Source organism: Hyperolius riggenbachi, chromosome 5, assembly GCF_040937935.1.
Source record: "Hyperolius riggenbachi isolate aHypRig1 chromosome 5, aHypRig1.pri, whole genome shotgun sequence".
Classification (NCBI taxonomy): domain Eukaryota; kingdom Metazoa; phylum Chordata; class Amphibia; order Anura; family Hyperoliidae; genus Hyperolius; species Hyperolius riggenbachi.
Window position 1 is genome coordinate 397959155 of NC_090650.1, and position 22824 is coordinate 397981978.

The window sequence follows — 22824 nt, forward strand, 5'->3', positions numbered from 1 at the left end:
ATCTTAAAGTATACCCGAGCTGACATGTGACATGATGAGATAGACATGTGTATGTGCAGTGCCAAGCACACTAATAACTATGCTGTGTTCCTTTTTTTCTTTTTCTGCCTGAAATACTTAAAAATCAGGTATGTAAGTGACAGTTCCTGTCTGAGTCAGATTAATGTGTAACCCTCACTGATAAGGAATTAGTCATAAAACACTTTCCTAGCAGAGAATGGTTTCTCAGAGCAGGAAAGAGATAAAAAGGGTCAAGGGTTCATAGATTTTAGCTCTGGCATAATTCAATGAAGGTGTCATTGAGCAGAAACAATGAAACAGTGAAAACGTAAAAAGTTGATTTAAATATAAAAGTAAACTGTGGGATATCTAAAAAAAAAAGTCATTTCTAGGAGGAGGAGGATAGATGCAATCGTTTATATTATCAGTTTATTTTCACCTCGGGTGTCTTAAGTCTATCTGGACGGATATGTATAGACTGTGCAGCTGCCGCTGCCTGAGGCGCACGATCGTGCACGCTCCTGCGCTCGCTCCCGCTGCCTGACGTTACTTTTAACTGTGGCCATGTTGTGGCCAAATAGTAAACTACACCCACAGGTGTAATTTACCGGGACAAATAAGCAAATAAAATACATGAGTTTTAATTACAGTAGCAAGTATTAATTTTAAACTATAATGGCCAACAACTGAGAAATAATGAATTTTTTCCATTTCTTTCTTAATCTTCCTGTTAACATGGATTTAGAAAAATGTACTACCCAAAGAAAGCTTAATTAGTGGCGGAAAAAACAAGATAAAGATCAATTGTGATAAGTAGCGGTAAAGCTATTGGCGAATGAATGGGAGGTGAACTTTGTTCGGATGATTACGATTTTCGACACTGTAGGCTGAAGTGGTTAAAGGTCGATCTACAGGTGATCACAGAAGTGACATCAGCCCCATACTGGGCTCCAATACAAATTTCTACATAATGTGCTAAGACTACAGGTATAAAACCTATAAGCACTTCAGCAAACTCTGAGTAGTACTATAGGCCAGAGTTCCCCAACCCTGTCCTGATGGCCCACCACCAGTGCATGTTTTGTGGAAATCCATAGAGGTAATCAGCTATATTGAGACACTAATTACCTCCAGTGTTCTCCCCAGAATATTTTTTCAGCCGGGTGGCATGAAATAGTAGCCGGGTGGCATGAAAAAGTAGCCGGGTGGGTTGAGATGAAAATGCAGGGCAACTCTGCTTACAGCATAGGAGGTGGTGAGGAGGTGAGCCGATGGCAGCTGGGTGGTCACCAAATCTAGCCGGGTGGAGCACCCGGATAAAATAGCCTGGGGAGAACACTGACCTCACCTAAGATTGTGTGTGGTTTTCTGCAAAACATGTACTGGTGGTGGGCCTTGAGGACAGGGTTGGGGAACTCTGTTATAGGCTACTGACAAGTCATTAACATAAAAGCCAGCATCGTCAAACAGCGATAATCCATACTACAAGTATATCTCATTGATCAGAGCCTTACCTTAACAGATTTTAACCATATTTTTAAGTGTAAGCCTGCTAACAATTATTCAATGTCAGCCTTAATACTACTCTCACTTCTACTTCACTTCAAATAAGTCTAATAAACTATGTTTTTATAGTACTTCATAGTGCTAACGAAAAATAAACACAAAACATAAAAGGTGACCAGAAAAACAAACACTTTCTCTCAGGAAAAGCATATTGCCCAGCAAGTTCATGGTGAACCAGAACTCCTAGGAGTGAGTGGAAGGGGCTGAGAGAGATCAAAAAAGCCTCCTTACTAAAATGCTATGCAAAAGAGAAGTTTGCCTTCTTAAAACAGAAGGTGTTTGCGATTATTCAGGTTGGAGTGAGCTCTGAGGTGCCCCACAATGCATCACTGCTGAATATGCAAATCCACTCTTTGTTGTCCCTGACAGCTAAACACACCTCCAGAACCGCTGGAATGCAATGATGTGTCAGCTTGATAATAGTTCAGAGCCCAACTAATCCAACATGCATACAGACTGTTTTGGATTGGTTGATCCTCATCAGTGCATGGCATGGATTAATGTGGCTCTATGGGGTAGGACTTGAAAAACCCAGAGTTACAGACTACCCAGCAATCTCATGGTGAATTATAACTCCTAGGAGGGTTAAAGGGGCTGAAAGAGATAAAAGAAAGCCTCGGGAAAAGAACATCTTTATGTGACCTAGTTACAGAGAAGTGGAGATCTACTGAAAGACGACACTAATGCCTGGTACACACAATGAGACTTTCTGGCAGATTTACTGCCAGATCGATTATTTGCAACATGTCCGATCTGAATTCTGATCGATCGTTTTCCTGCTCACTTCTATGGAAAACAGATAGGAAAATCGATTGGAAATCAGATCGGACATGTTGGAAATAATCTGACAGTAAATCTGCCAGAAAATCTCATTGTGTGTACCAGGCATAAGATGAAGTCAATCAGACTATCGATGCTTCAACCTTGGTCAGTTAAGCTCTAAAGCTGTGTTTAAACATTAAAGTGGATCCGATATGAGAAACTAGCTATAACAAGTAACTTGTCTATTATCTTATCTAAAGTTTAAATAGTTTACACAGCAAATCTAGCTGCCAACAGCTTCAACAGTATTTATTTATTTCTGTGATACAATGAGAGCAGCCATATTCTGCTTGACATCACATAGGCAAGCTGCTCTGCATCTCCACCCCTCAGGCTGTGAAAACTCCACTCCTCTCTTCTCCCCTCTCTGCCCCCTTTACTCTGAAATCTCTGGCTGGTAACGCCTCCTCCTCCCCAGACTGAGCCCCATGAGCACTTGCTACATGGTACTCAGAATGCCTAGGCGCTGGAGAACCTGTGGGTGAGGCTTGTTCAGTTTATAGGGAATTAGGGTATTAAAACAAAACAAACAAAAAAAGTATTTGGCTTGAGGAATGCCCTTTAAACTATATTTAAGGGGCACAATTATGCAATGAGTAAAAGTTTCTCTTGGATCCACTTTAAGGAACTACATGACGTAGTTCCTGTCCTGACCTGTGTCAAGAAAAAATGTGATTGGCTTTCTAATCAGAAAGAAGGTGCCAGGCCTACTCGCAGCCATCACTAGCAGGTTTATCAGGCTACTGAAACCCAGTAACTGTAAAAGACAAGTCTACATCATTTCTTCCTGAAAGAAAGAAACTTGAGAAACAATGTGGTGGTCAATATGTGGATTGGCATGTAAGTTTAATGGCTATGGTCATTCCTTTCTTGGTATAGAGCTTTGAACAGTCTCTTGTAGTATCACCCCAAAGAGAGGTGACAGCTATTATCCATTCTAAAAGTGTCCCTGAACAGGAGTTTCCATTTTTCTGGTCACAGAGTATCACTGAAGTGAAACAGTGCAGCAATATACATGATTTGTACAAGAACTAGGAGCCACTAAATTACAAGTAAAGGCTTCTGGATCACACTGCGATGGGTGAAACTGAACAATGTTAACCAGTTACAGCGAAAGGCCCAGAGAAGAGAAGATGGAAGATTCAGAGCACACAACACGACAACAGGGGAGCCATATTATGTCACACAGCTATTAGAAGAGACATGATTCATTGTTACTGGAGCTGTACGGAGATGAAGCCCGACAGGGAGTGGAAAGCAAAGAGGAGACAGGAGAGGCAGCCACAGCCATGGTGTAGCAAGAATGCAGAATATCTGGCACAAGTCTAGCTTAGGAGCCTCAGCAGGAAACCTCATAGGGAACATTTCTCCAATCACAGCACCATCTACAGCACGGAGCGTTGCGATTGGCTGAATAGTGTGGGCGTATTTTACTACAACCTATCTGAAGCCTAGCAGTTTGAGATGCTAACGTCCACCCAATCACGTTAGCGGATTTTCCCTGTGAGGTTTCCTGCTGGGTACCCTAAACTAGACTAGCGCTGAATATTATTCTGACATACTGTAATTTTAGGAGAATGTGAAGGACCTGGAGGATCTACTTTCCAATAAAAGTAGGATTTACTTCCGGGTGAAACATGGATGTCACACTGTAGCTCTTGCGTCGTCATGCCGGAATTCACTGCACCATACCCTTGTCAATGTGATAGCCCCAGGAAGCTATCGCTGTTTCTGAGATGGGATGTGGCACTTTTTTTTTAATTTGTTTTATTGACAAGAAAAAAATAAAAAGGTAGAAAAACAGAATATCAGTAACGCTGGAACAGCCTTCAGTGTACAGACCTCCTCCCTTCATTCTGTGGATGGTTTGGAGCCTGGCTTGACTATAGACTGCACCCTTTCACAGTGGGTCAGATCCCATGTAGCAGTAACATCTCTTTCCTTATGTAGCAGTCCTGGCTTTCCAAAAGTGGAGACGAGATGCAAATAATTTTGAGTTGATGCAGCAAATTGTGTATGCAAATTACGCAGCTGGAAAATGAACCAATCAAATCTTGCCAAGGCTGAATTCGATTGGTCCATTTTCAATCTGCATACAAAATTTGCATAATCAACTCAAAATGATTTGCCTCTCAATGACCATCCCAGAAGCCTCATCCAGTGACAGATGGCTGAAGTTCCAGAGTGTCGTCCCCCCACTGAGTGCTGCGCCCATTTATAGGACTTTACACCTTGTGTCCAAACGCTGCAGTCAGAAACAGCAATATCTCCAACAGCTCTTCACTAAACACATTCCTGCCACACACACTACCGCTTTCCTTTTACCGGCGAACTTAACTGCCATTAACAAAAATAACCTTTTATAAAACCCACTTCGATTTTAATTGTTGTTACAAGTTATTCTGTAAATGCAGGGCTATTAAAAATGACCTTTCCATTATAATCTCCAGCCAGTTATGATTTTCAGTAAAGAAAAAAATACAAAATTCCCTTCCATGCGATCAGGACGACAGTACTCCGCTTGTACGTCTGCCAAGAATCCTCATCATGCTGCTCCTGTAATTGGCTCCCTGCCTGCTCTACAATCTCAAACACATACATTTCAGGGCAGAATGAAAAAACAAGCTACCGCTACCTGGTGCTGCTCAATATCTACAGAACAGAAAGAGTTAAGGATCCGCGGTAACGTTGGGTGCAATCCTTACAATGAATACATGTGGCCTGGTGGGCACTGCTGTATCAACACAACAAGAAGGGTCATATCATTAAGCATCAGCTATGATGTTAAAGGACAACTATCAAAGGTGGCGTTTTAGCCACACCTCTAATACAAAGAAGCAGCAGAGGGAAGATAAATAGTAGCGGTCCTGTCTTTTTTTTTCTTCTACCACCTGCTGCCATGTTCAAACAAGGAGTCCCATAGGAAGTGGAGTCAGCTTTGAAAAGCAGAAGACGCCACCTTTGACAGGGGATGCCGATATTTGAAAAAGTTTCCGCATGATATACTGAAATAGGTGCTCCCCCCTCACCGCTATGCAAAAGCCGCGTACAAGCTCAGGAGTGTGTGTGGAGCGATAGACCAACACCCCTCCCTACCTCTGTACTGCAGACACTCAGCGTCCAGCACATGCACGTCATTTCAGACCCTTCAATTAGCTGTTTGTCATTGCTTAGCAATGGCAACCAGCACCCCTATGCCGGCCGGAGGTGACTATGTATCAGTGGGCAGGCACAAGAACTCACCCGTGCGAGTGTCAGCAGTACAGAGGTAGCGAGAGAGGTCATCTCTCGCTCCTCACACACTCTCGCTGCCACATGTGCATGCAGCTTTCACACAGCATTTTTCAGGATGTCGCTCAACTTTTTATAGCATCGCCTGTTGCCAGGGCCAGTTCTAGTAACGGTGGGGCCGCAGGGCAAAATTAACCCAGGGACCCTCTGACAGACACCCCGACCAAAAAGCAGCATTAGGGGCCCATTGTAGCAGCCAAATTTCCCTATTGGGCCCTTTAGCAGTGTAGCATCTCATCTGCCCACCAGCACAGGTGAGACAAGATTCTGCACCGGGGAGCAACAGTTAGGGGAGGAGACACCCTGGGGACCTCTACAGGTTCTGGGGCCCTGGGGCAGTTGCCCCCTTTACCTCTATGGTAGCACCGGCCCTGCCTGTTGCAGGCGTTGTCTTCTGCTTTTCAATGTCAACTTCACTTCCTGTGGGACACCTTGTTTGAACGGGACAGCTGGTAATAGAAGAGAAACAAAAAAAAGAAGAAAGGACAACTACTATTTATCTTTCCTCTGCTGCTCCTTTGTATTAGAGGGTGTTTTAGAGGTGCTGTGGCTAAAACGCCACCTTTGATAGTTGTCCGTTAAAACAAACCTGTGAGGTTTGCAAAGGTAAAAGTCTGATACTAAGGTGATCAGGAGAAGGAAGCCTCTGGTTCCTCATTAAGTGGCTTCCCCCCACGTCTCAATCAGGCCATTCCAGCAATGAGCCCCCCAAAGCGTGACCACACTGTGCTTACACTCACCTGTCTGCCGGCACACTTGCCCCGTCTTCTCTCCCCCACAGAGCACTTCTCCCTGTCTCTTCTCTCCCATGGTTGCTGTGACTCGTGATAAACACTAGAGGCCTCTAGTGGTCATGTAAGGTATGTCCGACCATGCCTCTAGTACTGGTCACGACACAGCCCAGGATGGAAGAGACAGGTTAGAGCACTGGCAGCTATGGAGAGGCAAGAGGACATGTGCCATTGGACAGGCGAGTGTAAGCTCAGCTGCCCCTACACTCCCCATGGACCAGTAGGGTGGACAAAGATGGGGTAGACCTGGGGAGGCTGAAATGTATTTAAAAAATCTGTGTATAGTGTGTAGAAGGATTAGATCAAATAGATCCCTCTCTTATCAGATTATAATCTGAGAGTGGTCTATCTGTTGGCCACATCGACCAGTGTATGGCCAGCTTTGGCATGTCAAACAGACTGATATGTGTTCAGCAGAGAAGAGCACAGCAAGGTAGTAGTAAAAGAGCAAAACACAGGTGGAGCTTCAGTGCAGCCTGCTGCATATAAACAATGGAAAGTGCTGCAGTCTTATAGCAATTTCTAGAAACAAAAACAATCATAGGGTGGCAATTATTCACAAGGTGGGGTTTTTGAGTACATTTCAAGAAATGACTTTTTTTTAACAGGTAAATTAAGAAATGTCTTTTATCATTGCAGTTACACTTAAAAGATAACAGTGTGGGAAGTCTTAATCTTACCTTTTGTATCGTTCACGGGATCCATGTGCCGATAGATATATCCTTCCAAGTAAGAATGAAATTTAGGCGTAGGTGGAAAAAAAGCCAAGCAAATGGTCATTAACTCCCATCCCCGAGCCAGGCTCTCATAGCGGAAGTTCTCGGTGGTTTGCCGGCAGAGCTGGATGTACAACTCGTCCCTCAGACCCTGCATGCTCCAGCCTTTGGTGGCGATCTCTAAAGCTATGTTGAGCTGGTCACTCTTGGATCTCCGGTCTCCCATGTACATTTGGATGAGTTTAAAGATGTCACAGGCCTCTCTCTTCACGTTGCGGTCGTTGGTCATGATCATGGGCTTCTTGATGGACTCGCTGCTCCAGGCCAGCATGTTGGCGATGGAGACCTTGCGCCGGAACAAGCCTTGGGTGTGCTTATTGAAGTGCTTGGAGGCCCAGTTCTCGATGTCGGTCTCGGAGGAAGGCTTCCGCAGCGTGAAGGTGGGGAAGACGCAGCTGGAGCTGGGCATCATGTTATTCCGGTTGTTACGGCTGTTCTCGAACTGAGCGCAGGCACCGAGGTCTTCAGACTACGAGACAACAGACAGAGACCTACTTTTACCACCGCTCCATATTGCGTTAGGCGGGTTCTAAATATAACACAGAACAGCTACTTGCTGCATATCAGATAATTGTTTGACTTACTTCAAAACACATGCCACTCATTTTAGTAATTGCTTTTGCAAAAAGTATTTGCTAAATGTGACAAGATTCTGGTGCTTCTGGATTTATGTGCAGAAATAATCACTGCAGGTTCTCTTTATCACATGATAGAATTAGAGAATATTGGCATTTAAGAGATGTAGGGCACACAGGAAGCTGTGACTGAAAAGATGTCATCGCTGTGTCACATGGACACATTCCAGGCCATGGGATTAACCGTTTAGGCTGTTTACGCTGCTCACTATACAAGTGACACAGCAGAGACAGCCACGCCGATAGATCCGCTACTCTTATGAACCCAATAGTGCCGATGAACCACCAGCAATGGCACAAAGAATACAGCAATATCTAAACAGCTTCAAATGTTTAGTCATGTGACAGGTGCAATTGAAAGTGAATTTCCACTCTTGTTAACCACTTATGTACCAGAAGTCTCTGGCCCTTTCTAGAAATGTCTTGGGAAAAAAAACAGGGCTTACCAACACCACAATGCACGGACCAGTCTATCTCCCTTTGCTGCAGCCCATTCGCACTGTCGGTATGACAGGAACCGATATAATTGGCACCTGACCTTGTGATCATTGTGAGCCAATCACCTGCAATCAAAATGATCATAGGGTGAGAAGCCAATGAAATCTGCTCCGAACTGGCTCACGAAGCTCAGTTGTCATGCCGACACCGGCACAAGCGTGCGCAGTGGTAATTAAAATCTACACCCTGCCAGGGATAACAGGTCCCAAACAGGGCATTGATTTAAATCACCATGGTCCGGAAGCGGTTAAAGAGGAACTGTAACAGCATACAGTAGAAGGCAGTAAATTATTCAGGATACCCACTTTTATGGTAAGTATCCTAGTTTCACCATCAGAAACACTTCCTATAGCTTTATATTACTGAATATTGGTATGTAGCCCCGCCCTCCCATTCAGACATAGCCTGGGGCTAGGCTGCTTATTATGCAGAAACACACACACACAGAGCATTTTGGGAGACCAGTTATCTTTTCTACTGGCTTAAGAGCCATCAGTAAACAAACATTTTGCAGAGAACGCCTGCCAGTACTAAAGATCTTGCTGTCTGTGATAAAATTCAGAAAGTAAATGTGGGCGAGGAAAGATTTTACAATGGGCAAACACTGACTAAATAATAAAAAAAAAAAAAAATGGTACAAACATATACCTCCCAACTTTTTGAGATGAGAAAGAGGGACACTTAAGCCACACCCATGATCACGCCCCCCCCCATCACACCTCTAGTCACACATACTATAAAGATTTCATAAGAAAAATATGTTGTTTTATAATTCAAACCACGCTGGTCCTTTCTATTCTGGTTCATTTTCCTTCATAGCATTTTAAAATTAGTAATATATCAATTTAAAGGATGGGAATAAAGTTTAGAGTCAACCAAACACATTTTTGTACTAGAGAAATATCTATATTTCCATAGAATGAGGGACAAATAAGGAGAAAAGAGGGACAGGGCTCCCAAAGAGGGACAGCTAGGAGCTATGCAAACATCAGGAGGAAGCCCCGGGTAAGTGTAAATCCTTTTACATTATTGTCTCAGATGCACTTAAAGTATTTAACTTTTGTTTTATTTTTCACTTCAGGATTGCTTTAAAGAGAATGCATGCGTTTTAATTTAAATATTTATAGTTTAATAAAAACTATTTTGTTTACACAAAAATGTATACAGGAAGTTCAAATTTGGTTTAAAATGTACTCATGGTCTTTTCTACAAAAAGTTTTCCACTGTACTTCTCCCCTTCCTGGCCCCGGTCTTCAACAAGTTCAAAAGCCACGGCCTCCCAGATAAATTGTGCCTACAGGCTGATGCCCATAGACCCCCCCCCCCCCCCCCCCCCCCCCCCCCCCCAAATTTATACCCATTTCACTTTTAAACGTAGATGTGAAGTTGTTGGGGAAAATATTGGCCACAAGAATTAATACTTTTTTACCCAGTATTGTAAACAAGGATCAAGTCAGATGTGTCCCAAGCCGGCAGGCTTCAGAGGCGGTTCTCAGGGCAAGACTTCACAAAACTCACTATCCATTTCCAGTCAACATTGGTTTGTTTCTTTCTTGAGGGGATGGAAGACCAACCAGGCCCCTTTTTTTGAGTGCTACTTCTGTGTTCCCTATACAAGTATGGAATATATTAGGGCCCTATAACTAAGGAAAGTGAGGAGATAATGGTTTCAGAGAAGAACAGAATCACAATTTTCTTAAAGGAGAACTGTAGTGAGAGGTATATGGAGGCTGCCATATTTATTTCCTTTTAAGCAATACCAGTTGCCTGGCTATTCAGCTAATCCTCTGCCTCTAATACTTTCAGCCATAGGCCCTGAACAAGCATGCAGCAGATCAGGTGTTTCTGACAAATTTAGACAGATATGACAAGATTAGCTGCATGCTGGTTTCTGGTGTGATTCAGACACTTCTTTAGGCAAACAGACCATCAGGGCTGCCAGGCAACTGGTATTGCTTAAAAGGAAATAAATATGGCAGCCTCCATATACCTCTCACTACAGTTCTCCTTTAAATGTAAAATCCCCAAAGTTGGAGGGTGACTTTATGCCTAGTACACAAGATGCAATTTCCCATCAAATTGATGGTCGAATAGATTATTTTCAACATATCCAATCTGATTTCCGATCATTTTTCCAATCACTTCTATACAAAATCAATCAGAAAAATGACTAATAATCAGATCGGACCTGTTGGAAATTATTGTTTTGACCATCAATCTAATGGGAAATTGCATGGCGTGTACCAGGCATAACATGCCATCATCGTACCATCACCACAATCTTCAGAATGCTTCCTGCTGGGACTTGGGAACAGGCTCCCCACTGAACAGGTTTGGGATTTCATTCAGTCAAAATAACAGAACCCTTCACCGTGTGACCACATCTAAAAATTGCACCACACACACCGTCATCATGCTGGAGACTGAGCTGCTTTATGGGAGGAATCTGGGCCTCACTGTAATTACAGAATATATTCTCAGATGATGACATCAGAATGAAAGAAAGGGGCCCTTGTCTGCTGCCCCCTCTTCATGAGCTGTGGGAAGAGACAAAAACCTCACTTCAGAGTCATACTATGACTAGCGGGGCCAAGAATCTTCATCATTTCCATAGTCAACCTTAAGCTACCTACAGATATTCAAATACCATCAGATCTGGCTATTGAGTTGACTAAGACTGGTCATGTAAAACCATGTTCATTAGAAAGTCTCAGAGAAACCACCCTTTACTGTTCATAAAATAACTGCTGAGGATGTCTAGGGATTCTGGTTATTTTTCCAAGCCCTGAGCTTCCAACTTTCTCTACACGTTTTACTTCTAAGTGAGTGATCAAAAATACGTTTTTTTTTTCTGGCAATTTTGGCCAATTAGACATGCCACACTGTGGTTGTGCCCATCATTTCTGTAACATACAACAGCATTAAGGGTTAGTGTTGGGAACCCAGAATGATATTGGTCTTGATGTTGGCATTAGGGCTTTCCCTTATATACCTAGATATTTACAACCACTACACTTTGTTTATGTTGAAGGCTGTATTGTCTAGTGACTTCATGTGTTTTGAGAAGTTGGCTTCAATTCATCAAAGACTGTTCTAGTAAAAAGAAAAAAAACAACAAGTCCTTAAAATACCGCATTCGGTATTTTAGACTTTTTTGCCAATTCATCAAAATTTTCACAGGTGAGGTAGAAGTTTGGTAATTTACCGAAGCCCATTGACAAAAACCTGTTCATAACAGCCGTAGAGTCTCTGTTACATGCTGCTCTCCATGCAAAAACAGCATTACAATAGTAAGGAGCATCCCCAAATCCCTTTAGATGTATATGTTTGTTATACTGTTTGTTATAGTGCCTCTGCTTGCTCTGAATCTGTCCATTAGTTTTTCTTTTCATTTTATTTAGTCGCCGCAGCTTAGAAGCACTTCCAGGAGACATTACACATTCCATGCTTAGGTGATTTCCCCACTAGCTCCTCTGCATCTTCAAAGAAGAAGCTAAGAGGTTTAATGGCTGAACAGCCACAGGGGTAGCCTCTTCAGTCCCGTGATCTCTCTGCTCGCTGCCGGGGGGGTAGAAAAGCTAGACCCGCCAGAGAAGCCTACAGGTCCTATCAGATTCAATCATCGGGACTTGCAGGAGACAGGGGCTGTTACCATTGGCTCTCTCCTCCTGCCAATCATTGGGATATCCACAGAGAGGACATTCTAAGCTGGTTTTCACCACCTCAGAGCTGCCGGTAATGATGGAACCTGATACTGCATGCTGTAACCTAGATGAATTGACATTTACTGACATTTGTTAAGGTATTTACCGAACAAGTCGGTAATTTACCTCACTGCTCTGTATTTTCAGCTTTCCATGCGGTAACAGCCTTGATGAATTGACATTTTCCTAAGTGCTCTGTAAAGTCAGCTGTTTTCTGCATTACCATATGCGGTAATGCTTGATGAATTGAGGCCTATGTGTTCTATAAGTTATGCGGTGTGTTTAAAGCCCTGACTTTTTAGTCTCACAAGCAACTCATGAGCTTGTTTCAGTAAACTCACAGTTCACCTTTCCCTCTAGTATGCAAGTTGTAGGTGATATTCTACCAGAATGCGCCTGTGAGACACCTGAAGTTTCACTGCCTAGGCAAATTCCACTGAAGGAATTTCCATTGATTCTTCCTACTGACAGGGACGGGGGCGAGCGGGTATCTTGCCCCAGGCGCAGTTTGTTGAATACTTAAAAAGGCGGCAAAATGAATGGCAGTTTAGGCGCCAAAACCTGACCTTTAGGCGCCAAAACCTGACCTTGCCCCAGGCGCAACTTGGTCTTGATCCGTCCCTGCCTACTGAGAGCCCGTTTTCACTAGCTGCCACAAGTCCTACGAGATGCACAGCACTTCCAGTTGTGTGAGTATGCAGCTGAGTCTCGGAAGCCATGCCATGCACGGCTATGGAATTTCGCTGCCACTCGCTCGGAAAAATGCTGCAACTTTATCCGAGTGACTATGGCAAGTGATTCAGACGGCTGCTGCATTATACCCATGGCAGAGTTTCCCCATGTGATTTGCCTGCGGGGAAACTCTGCGGATTCGGCCCAATTTCCGCGCTAGTGGAAACTGGCCCTAATGGAACATATAGGTCCTATGCAAAATAACATGGTTAGCATTGCACTACAAGAGCAATTTAATCACGTGGCTAAAAATGTTAAAGTGGTATTGTCATAAAATTTCAGCTACAGTTTAAAGTATTAAAAACAGCAAAAAATTAACAGCTAAAACCACCTGACTGGTTTTGAAGGGTTAAACGCATGCTTTATGCGGGGTACACGCGATGCTATTTCCCCGTCTGATGGACGGGAATCAGCCAATTATTTCCATCACGTCCAATCTACTTCTGTTTGATAACAGGATCAATTTACAAAGTTATCACAGGAAAATCTATCCAGTTATCGATCGGGAGCAGTTTGGATATGTACACACGATGCAACTTTCTGTCAGATTACCCATTTATCGGACTGGAAATTGTATTGTGTGTCCCCAACATTAAGGGGCCCATACACTGGCTGACTTCAGCCATCGATCGATTCTATGGAATCGATCGGAAATGATTCTATCAAATCTATTGATCGATTTGCGGCCGGTTTCAATCGATTTAATCTATCTGACAGGATGGAAAATCTAGGTCGATCTGCTGCTGGCAGCAGATCAATGGCCCATAGAGTTGCATTGGATCCAATGGTCCAATAATGCATTTAGATCGATTTCCTATAGATTTCATTCTGAAATCTATTAGAAATCTGTTCCTAGTATGTGGCACACAGATAGATTCCTGTCAGATTCGACTTGACAGGCATCTGACCGAAATCTATCTGATGGTCGAATCTGCTGCAAATCTATAAGTGTATGGCCACCTTACACTTCATTTAGCTGCTGATTGATAAGCCTGCCTTTGCTGGACAGAATTATCAGATTGTGCTGGAAGTGTATACACTGTGTAAACAATGCTGTATACATTCACTGATTTCTTCTCTAGGAGAAGATCTGATAATTTGTCTTAGGGCCAGGAGGTGCAAATATGCATTCAAAAGACTTTAGTGCAGTCTTAAGCAGCCCATACACTCAGCCGATTTTCTGGCCGACCGATCGATCGCGATCGATCGATCGCAAATCGGTTGGCCAATCGACCGATCGACGGCCGATTTCGATCGATTTCGATGGATTTCCATCGAACTTGCAGGGTGGAAAATTTAGGTCGATCTGATGAGATTGCTTATCAGTTTGCATTGGCCTTAATGGAAATCTGATGGCAAAAAAATGCCATCAGATCGAATTTCAACAGATTTCAAACTGAAATCTATTGGAATTCTATCCTGGTAAAAAATGTTCTAAAAACGCATCAGATAGATCATCAGATGCATTTCTTATCTATCTTCTGCCAATCTGACGAGTGTATGGGCACCTTTATAGTGTTTTATATTTTTTAGTGTATTTCATGCTAGGGTAATAAATCTCGCTTCAGAGCTCATAGTTAGCAGGGGCATGTGTGCCCCTGCTAAAACGCCGCTATCCCGGGGCTAAACGGGGGTCCCTTCACCCCCAACCCCCCCCCCCCCCTGCAAAATCAACGACCACCTTGGTCGTAAATTTTGTTCTTCCTGGAGGCAGGGCTAACGGGCTAACGCGCATCGCCGCCTCTCCCCCGCCCCTCTCAGTGAAGGAAGACTGAGAGGGGCGGGGGAGAGGCGGAGGTACGCGTCTGATAGACGCGCGGGAGGCAGGGCTGCAGCGGTTAGCCCTGCCCCAATGCGGAAGTGCTCCCCCGCTGCACGGAGGGGATTTGGGGGATCAGGGACCCCCGTTAAGCCGCGGGATAGCGGCGTTTTAGCAGGGGGACACATGCCCCTGCTATCTATGAGGTCTGAAGCGAGATTTATTCTCGCTTCAGACTCTCTTTAAAGAGGAACTCCAGTAAAAATAATGTAATAAAAAAACGTGCTTCATTTTTTACCATAATTATGTATAAATGATTTAGTCAGTGTTTGCTCATTGTAAAATCTTTCCTCTCCCCGATAAACATTCTGACATTTATTAAATGGTGACATTTTTACTGTGGGCAGGTTATGTAGCTGCTCCTAGCTGTTTTGGCTGTTAGAGACAACTGTAAACAGCTAATTCCTGTCTGTGAACATTGTTACATTGTGGCAGTTTGCCCAGAGTACCGCGGTCCCAGAGCTTCTTGTGGGAGGGGTTTCAGCACAAAATCAGTTATACAGCGCCCCCTGATGGTCTGTTTGTAAAAAGCATTATATTTCTCATGTAAAAGGGGGTATCAGCTACTGATTGGGATAAAGTTCAATTCTATGTTGGAGTTTCTCTTTAAAGAGAACCCGAAGTGGGTTTGAAGAATATTATCTGCATACAGAGGCTGGATCTGTCTATACAGCCCAGCCTCTGTTGCTATCCCAAACCCCCCTAAGGTCCCCCTGCACTCTGCAATCCCTCATAAATCACAGCCACGCTGCTGACAAACAGCTTGTCAGAGCTGGCTGTGTTTATCTCTATAGTGTCAGTCTGCTGCTCTCCCCGCCTCCTGCAGAACTCCAGTGCCCGCCTGCATCCCTTCCCTCCCTGCTGATTGGAGGGAAGGGACAGCGGCAGGGACCAGAGCTATGCAGGAGGTGGGGGAGCAGCTGAGACTGACACTAAAGATGTAAACACAGCCTCACAACATGGCTGTGAATTATGAGGGATTGCAGAGTGCAGGGGGACCTTAGTGGGATTTGGGATAGCAAAAGAGGCTGGGCTGTATAGGCAGATCCAACCTCTGTATGCAGATAACATTCTTTAAACACACCTCGGGTTCTCTTTAAGGTATAGGACTGTCCTAAATACGCCCATTAACGGTACCATTTTTTGTAAATGATTGTATTTTCGATCAGATAATAAAAAAATCTATGTAATCAGTAAGTACATTAAAAGATCCAATCTGTTCTTGATACTGAAACCAGCGGTGATTGTATTTATGAGGAAATCTGCCATGCTAATCCTGAACCATCCCTACTGTACTGTTCTCCATTAGATGATTACCCTTCTTCATCTCTCCTCCATAGAGAAGATCATGTGGCTGTGCTTGGACAAGCCTTTATTTGTGGTCACTAAACTTTTACAGAAAGGAATGTTGGAATTCAGATCATGCACAGCACATCCGGCTACCACTGAATATCACTGATTACAAAATTAATCTGCAATTTTTAATTGAGGTGTTTGTTAATCAGAATCAGAACTGAAATATCTTCCCTCAGCTCTCAGCTGACATTTGTCCCAAAATCTAAAGAACATCTGGGGGGGGGGGGGCTAGTTGATAATCTAATGAGTGCAAAAAATGTGTAGTATTTTATTCTATGACAACATGTACCATATTTTTTGCTCCATAAGAGACACCTGACCATAAGACTAAGGTCTAGCGCAGGGGTCAGGAACCTTTTTGGCTGAGAGCCATAAACACCACAAATTTTAAAATGTAATTCCGTGACAGCCATACAATATGTTTCGAACTGCGACAGAACCCATGCACAGCAAAGGGCTTACATCTGTTGCCATGGTGATGTGTATACAGTTGATTCGCCGGGCAGCGGAAGTGTCAGACATGTCTTCAGCTTCTCTTGGGTTACAGCAACATCAGCAATTTCCCTGAGAGCCAGACAGGAGAAATACCGACTAACAGCTTGTACAATTAGTAAGCTGACTTGGGGGTTGATTCACTTTGTAGGACGAGTTCCCCGCTCTATGGCTCAATAGGCTGCCTGTCAAGCGACAGGCAGCCTATTGGGCCAATCAAAGTGCAAGGATCTCGTCCTACAAAGTCACTGGACCTGACAGGGTCCAGAGTGGGACAATTGGAGCGGCCTTTCGTTTTGGAGTAGCACAAGTAAGTTAGTAGTGCATGCTACAGCAGTAGCATGCCTACTTTGAAAATGTGACTTGCGCTGCCACACCAAGCTGCAGCGCTGCTTGAGCAGTGTAGTTTAGTGGTTTGTATGTGAGCCAGATGTAGCCAACAAAAGAGCCACATCTGGCTCCCGAGCCATAGATTCCCTACCCCTGGTCCAGAGGATGAAAACTAGAAAAGAAATATTCTAAACCAGATGCGTCTTCTGAAGCATCACAGCTCCAGGTGGTCACCCCCTCTAAACTAATAGAGCTCCCCCAGGGTCCCTGCAGAGTACTAGCTGCAGCAAAGCGCAATCACTTGTCTGTCAGGAGCGCTTCCCCATCAGTGTTCTTCTGTCTACATCCTTGCTGACGCCCATTCTCTGTGACCCAGCGGCATGCACATAGCCTGGTCACGGAGAATAGGCACCAGTGAAGATGAAAACAGAAAGATATAGGAAGCGTGCCAGACGGAAGGTGAGTGAGTGGTGAGTGTGCTTTGCTGCTGCTAGTACTTTGCTGGGGGCCCAGGGGTATACTATTAGCTTGAAGGGGGGGGGGGGGGGGCAACAACAATATCTGCTCCATAAGTTGCACAAGACCTTTTACTCACACTTTTGAGGAGTGGGTTCTGTCTTGCACACTACATGCCATTCCTATTTTTATACGATCAGATTTAATCGGAAACAAAAATCAGATTGTTTAAGAAAATTGGAATTGCATGTAGTGTGCAAGAGGCCTTATAGAGGGAGAAATGCAGTACTTCTAAAACATATGTATGAACTGTATATCTGAATTTTAAAGTTTAGACCTATTTTAGTCCATTTTAGAAAGAACTGCCTTTCTGTGTCTGTGTTTGGGCCAAAAGGGGGTATCCTTCAGTTTAGATGTGGAAAACAAGAAATGTAACCAGAGCCCGATTTACCATAAGGCACTGTAGGCACACGCCTACAGGCACCTGCTGATGAAGAAGTGGCCCATTCTTCTCCCTCCTAGGCAGTCATGCAGAGGCCTAAGCAGAGTGTAATGAGAACTTACTCACACGTGTCTATGCAAACCACTGCTGAGACCTCCCTGCAGCTGGGGTTACCCTCCAGCTACATAATACTTGGGGGCACTTCTAGCTACATAATACTGAGGGTACCACTGGTTACCTAATGCTTAGGGGCAACTGTAACTACCTATGATGGGCAAGGGAAGGGAGGAGTGACAGCTGGCCAGCCCAGTGCACTTCTGGTGCGGTTCGGCAGGGGTTTGTAGGTCCACGGAGGGTGAAGTCTAACGAGCCAGGACATCTGTGCCTATAGGCTCCTGTGATGTAAATCCGGGCCTGAGTGTAACCAAAGCAGATGAAATTTGTAATCTAATCAAACAAAATTAGAGGACCACTAACATGCAAAATTGTAAAATTTTAAAAATTGAATACACATGCATCTAGGCTGTACATTTATCCAGAATAAAATGCAGCAAAAATTGCATTTTTCCTATGTTTGTTGTCACGGCAGGTAATAAAAAAAATCTAACAGATTTTAAACAGGGCTCATTTCCTCGTGGGGGATTCATAGTACAGTAGAGTCCCTGTTAAAACAAGCAAAAAGTCTGTTCACTTTGGGACTTTCTGGAACTAATCACACGTCACAAATAGTGGTATCACTCTTCATTCCTGATTCTTCTTTGCTTTAAAGTGGAACTGTAAACTTACTGTAAAGCAAACAGTTTCACTTACCTGGGGCTTCCCCAAGCCCCTAGCTGCCATCCTGTCCCGCACCGGTCCTGCACGAGCTTTAGTTCTCCCGCCCCAGCCAGTTCCATTACTGTCGACTTGCAAGTCGACGGCAACTGCGCCTGCGCGCCACAGGCTACGCAAAGCTTTCTTTGCGTTTCAGCCCGCAATATATAGCGGACGGGAACTCAAGTCGACTTGTAAGTCGCCGGTAACAGAACTGGATGGCGCAGGAGAACGGAGGCTCGTGCAGGACTGGCGCAGGACAGGACGGCTGCTGGGGGCTTAGGGAAGCCCCAGGTAAGTGAAACTGTTTGCTTTACAGTAAGTTTACAGTTTCACTTTAAGTACAAATTGTGGATTCAAGACCAGGTGCACAAAGCATATATACAATGCATAACAAATGCAGCCTGACACATGTTTCACGGTTAAAAGCTGCTTCCTCAGAGGCACACGGTATATATGACATCAGATGTGCACCAGAAACTGTAAGGGCCCATGAACACTAGCAATCGCAAAACAGCTCTAGCATTTTGCGCAAGTGATTTTACTGCGATTATCGCTGTAAAATCACTGGATACTTTCTCGATTTTTGAGCGATCTCGATTAGAGCTTTTTAAGCACTGTATCGCAATTGCTGTAGAATCGCAGTAAAATGCTGCATGCGCCACAATACAATTAGTATTGTGCTAGCACTTTGGCGATTAGCGGAAATCTGTCGGCGTCACTCCCTGAACTTTGCTGTTGGTAGTGGGGATTAAGCGGATGGGGAGCGGCTTTTTTTTCCGCTGTGGATCCCATACACATCCCCTTATTCCACGCATAGCTTTGCCACACATTGCGACCCCTGGATAGGCCCAAAGGGGCATCGCTGTGCAATTTGGTCTGAATACCTTTCTGTTTTTAAAGGTGTATGACACCACTGTTTAATAAAAGATATTTTTAGGCTATTGAGGCCTCTTTTCCTGTTTACAGAGGACTGTGAATAGACAGTGATTTGCCATTTGGAGGCAGTGGGGTGGCCTTATAACCCAGAGGCACTGACGGGCCAATCTAGGAGGCAACATCTGGAGAGTTGCTCTATGAAGAGGGGGACCTCACAGAAATCTGCAGAAATTTGATGGACTATTATTGAGCACTACTATTTAAAAACTGCTTGGATTAGCGGGAATCACCCTGGTGTGAATGGGCCCTAAACCAGTCTGTGATACCGTAGCGTAAAATAATCCAAGTGCATGGGTGCTCCAAACAGCAGGAGTAATAGTGGCTGGATAGTGTACTGGTTAAGGGCTCTGCCTTTGACATGGGAGACCAGGGTTCGAATCCTGGCTAGGGTCAGTACTTATTCAGTAAGGAGTTCAAGGCAAGACTCCCTAACACTGCAGGGTGGCCTTCTGAGTGCGTCCCAGTGGCTGCAGCTCTTGAGCGCTTTGAGTCCGACAGGAGAAAAGAGCTATATAAATGTTCGGATTATTATTATTATATTAATAAATAAGTAAAAATAAGAAATTAAAAAGTGCATTTGAAATGCACATTTCATATGTATGCGTACACATGCATTTAAAATCTTACAATTTTTCATTTTTTTTCCTTCAGTATTGTGATATAGGTGTGATTCTCCAGAAATGACGGGGATGGAAAAAGCCGAAGACTTGGCCCACTCCTAACACGTGATACAAGTGACACGCAATGGGATGCTGTAATGTAGCCCCCCTGGGGAAGAGACTGACATGAAAGGTTCAATGGTGTCTATAAAACATCACACAATATGTTCACACTCTATAAATTAATAACATAAATAAATCATTTAGCTGACAGCAGATGGGACCATTTAAGTTAGCCTATAAAAAATAGGTTTATGCCTTGTAGTTTATACATGCTGAATTACCTAAGCCAATCCTCCTCTGGCTGCTGGTGCTGCCTACATGTTACAGCTGGGCATGTCTGGGTCTGAGGGTCCAATAATCAGAGCATCACTGATGTCATCACAGATACTTCAATATTTTGGCCCACAAGACATTTTTTGATGGTCATTTTCTCCCACTGGTCGCCTATTCCTAACCAATCCTCTTAAAGGGACTCCGACGACCTCTCACAGGCATGCCTTTAACCCAGACGATTTCCAACAAAGTCGTGCTATGACCCCTCTTGGAGGAGCCTCTTGCAATGGCCATGCGTGTCACTTCCTCTTCCTGTTTCATTCAGTGATGCACTTCTCCAACTGAGAAGACAGGGGTGACCCGGAAGTTATAAAATAGCCAAGATGGCAGCCGCGATGTTTAAATTGAAATCGAATGAAAACTATTTGGTGTAGAAAGGCGATTCAGGCATCCATTAAATGAAAGAGGAAAGCACAAGCTACAGAAAGATATGCATGTTTAAGTTCTTTGCAGTACTGGTCGAAATCTTAACCACTTTGTCCTCCTTGACGTATAAAAACGCCAAGGAGGACAGGCGCGCCCCCCCGCGCTCCCGCAGCTGATCGCGCGCGTGCACGCGCACTCCCGGCCGCGGATTCGGTAGCCCAGGAATCAATGTATCGGGCTATGGTGCCCGATCACTGATTCCTCTCCGCCGCTGAAAAAGCGACAGCTTCTCTCGGAAGCTACGCTTTTTCAGAAGCTATGTCCATCTATGCGTACATTGTACGCTTAGAGTGACGTCATGTAAACAAACTTGAGGTTGCCATCTTGTGGCCAAAGAGTAAAACTACATCTAAAAGTAAAAAAAAAATTACACTACACAAATTTTTCCCTAAATGAAACACTATTTCCTTTCTCCCCCCCCCCCCCCCCCCCCTCTTAAAAATACCCACATAAAATGTTTAATAAAAAAAAAAACATTACAATTTAAAACAACAACAACACATAAATATTTACCTAAGGGTCTAAACTATTTAAATATCTATGTAAAGATGAAATATTTCTATATATTTTTTTTTTATAAGCTTGTAAATAGTGATGGATGCAAAACGGGAAAAATGCTCTTTTATTTCCAAATAAAATATTGTCACCATACATTGTGATAGGGACATAATTTAAACGGACAAATGGGCAATTACAATACGTGGGTTTTAATTATGGAGGCATGTATTATTTTAAATGGCCGAAAACTGAGAAATAATGAATTGTTTCCATTTTTTTCTTATTCTTACTGTCAAAATGCATTTACAGTAAGGTAGCTCTTAGCAAAATGTACTACCCAAAGAAAGCCTAATTGGTGGCGGAAAAAACAAGATATAGATCAGTTCATTGTGATAAGTAGTGATAAAGTTATAGGCGAATGAATGGGAGGTGAACATTGCTCGGATGCATAAAGTGAAAACGACTGAGAGCTCAAGTGGTTAAAGGCATGCCAATGAGAGGCGCTCTGAGTCCCTCTAAAGGACCACTATCACGTAATAGCTGTATTAGTACACTATCGTTCCGAGCTCAATCTCCACAAGCTCGCACACACATCGCAGCTCTCCTGCATGCAGTAACAGTATATCAGGAACCATAAGCAGGGAGTGAAAGGGGGTTTCTAAGGATGGGCAGAGAGGAAGGGGAACTGCCACCACTTCTCTGCCCATAATCAACGTTCTGCTCAGTCGAATATTACAGCTGATCAAAGCATATATAGGATATGTCATATGCATATGTCACAGCACCACAGGTAAAACAGAATTAAAAGTATGTTCAGCAAAACCCAGTTCAGGGGTACTCTAAGTTTATTGTACACGTGCATGCATAAGTATAAAATGTATATTTCAAAAGTAAATGCACTATAAATTTATTTTTCTCTATGTCAGTCTCTTCGGTTGTAAAAATATAACAGATCTGACAGGCTTTGGACTATTCCATCTCCTCACGGGGAAGCCCCTGGGATTTCTTTATTTTTAAAAGCACTTTGGGCCCTTTTCCACTAGCAATCACAAATCACGATTTTTCATTGATTTTGTTATGCGAGGGCGATTTTTCATTTGCATTGTATAATCACTCTAAATCGCTCCAGAACGTGATTGCGATTTGCAAATCGAATCACTATAGTGGAAAATACCTCGTGATTTCTGTGATAAAGTAGCAACCCTAGCGATTTAAAAATCGCTAGCGGTTTGGGATTTTACGATTCAGCTGTGCAGCGGAAAAGGGCCCTTACCGAACGGAAGTTAATCAGTCCAACTACCAGAAAAGCATGTGAGTGAGTAGGGAGATGGGCCAGCATCTTTGTATAGATTCGAGGAAGTGTTTTTTTTTTTTTTTTAATGAATGAGAATAAATGAAATACAGTACTGAGAATCCACTATGAGGAGATGGACTAGTTGAAAA

At 43.6% G+C, this 22824-nt stretch overlaps 1 protein-coding gene across 2 annotated transcripts in view; it reads right to left on the reverse strand.

Moving 5' to 3' along the window:
- ARHGAP39 (Rho GTPase activating protein 39) overlaps positions 1-22824 on the reverse strand; it is a 314835-nt gene that overhangs the window by 105794 nt on the left and 186217 nt on the right. For both annotated transcript variants that reach the window (XM_068237894.1, XM_068237893.1), the window contains exon 4: positions 7151-7715. In XM_068237894.1, the coding sequence (XP_068093995.1) occupies positions 7151-7715 (565 nt within the window). The remainder of the gene's footprint in view (positions 1-7150; positions 7716-22824) is intronic.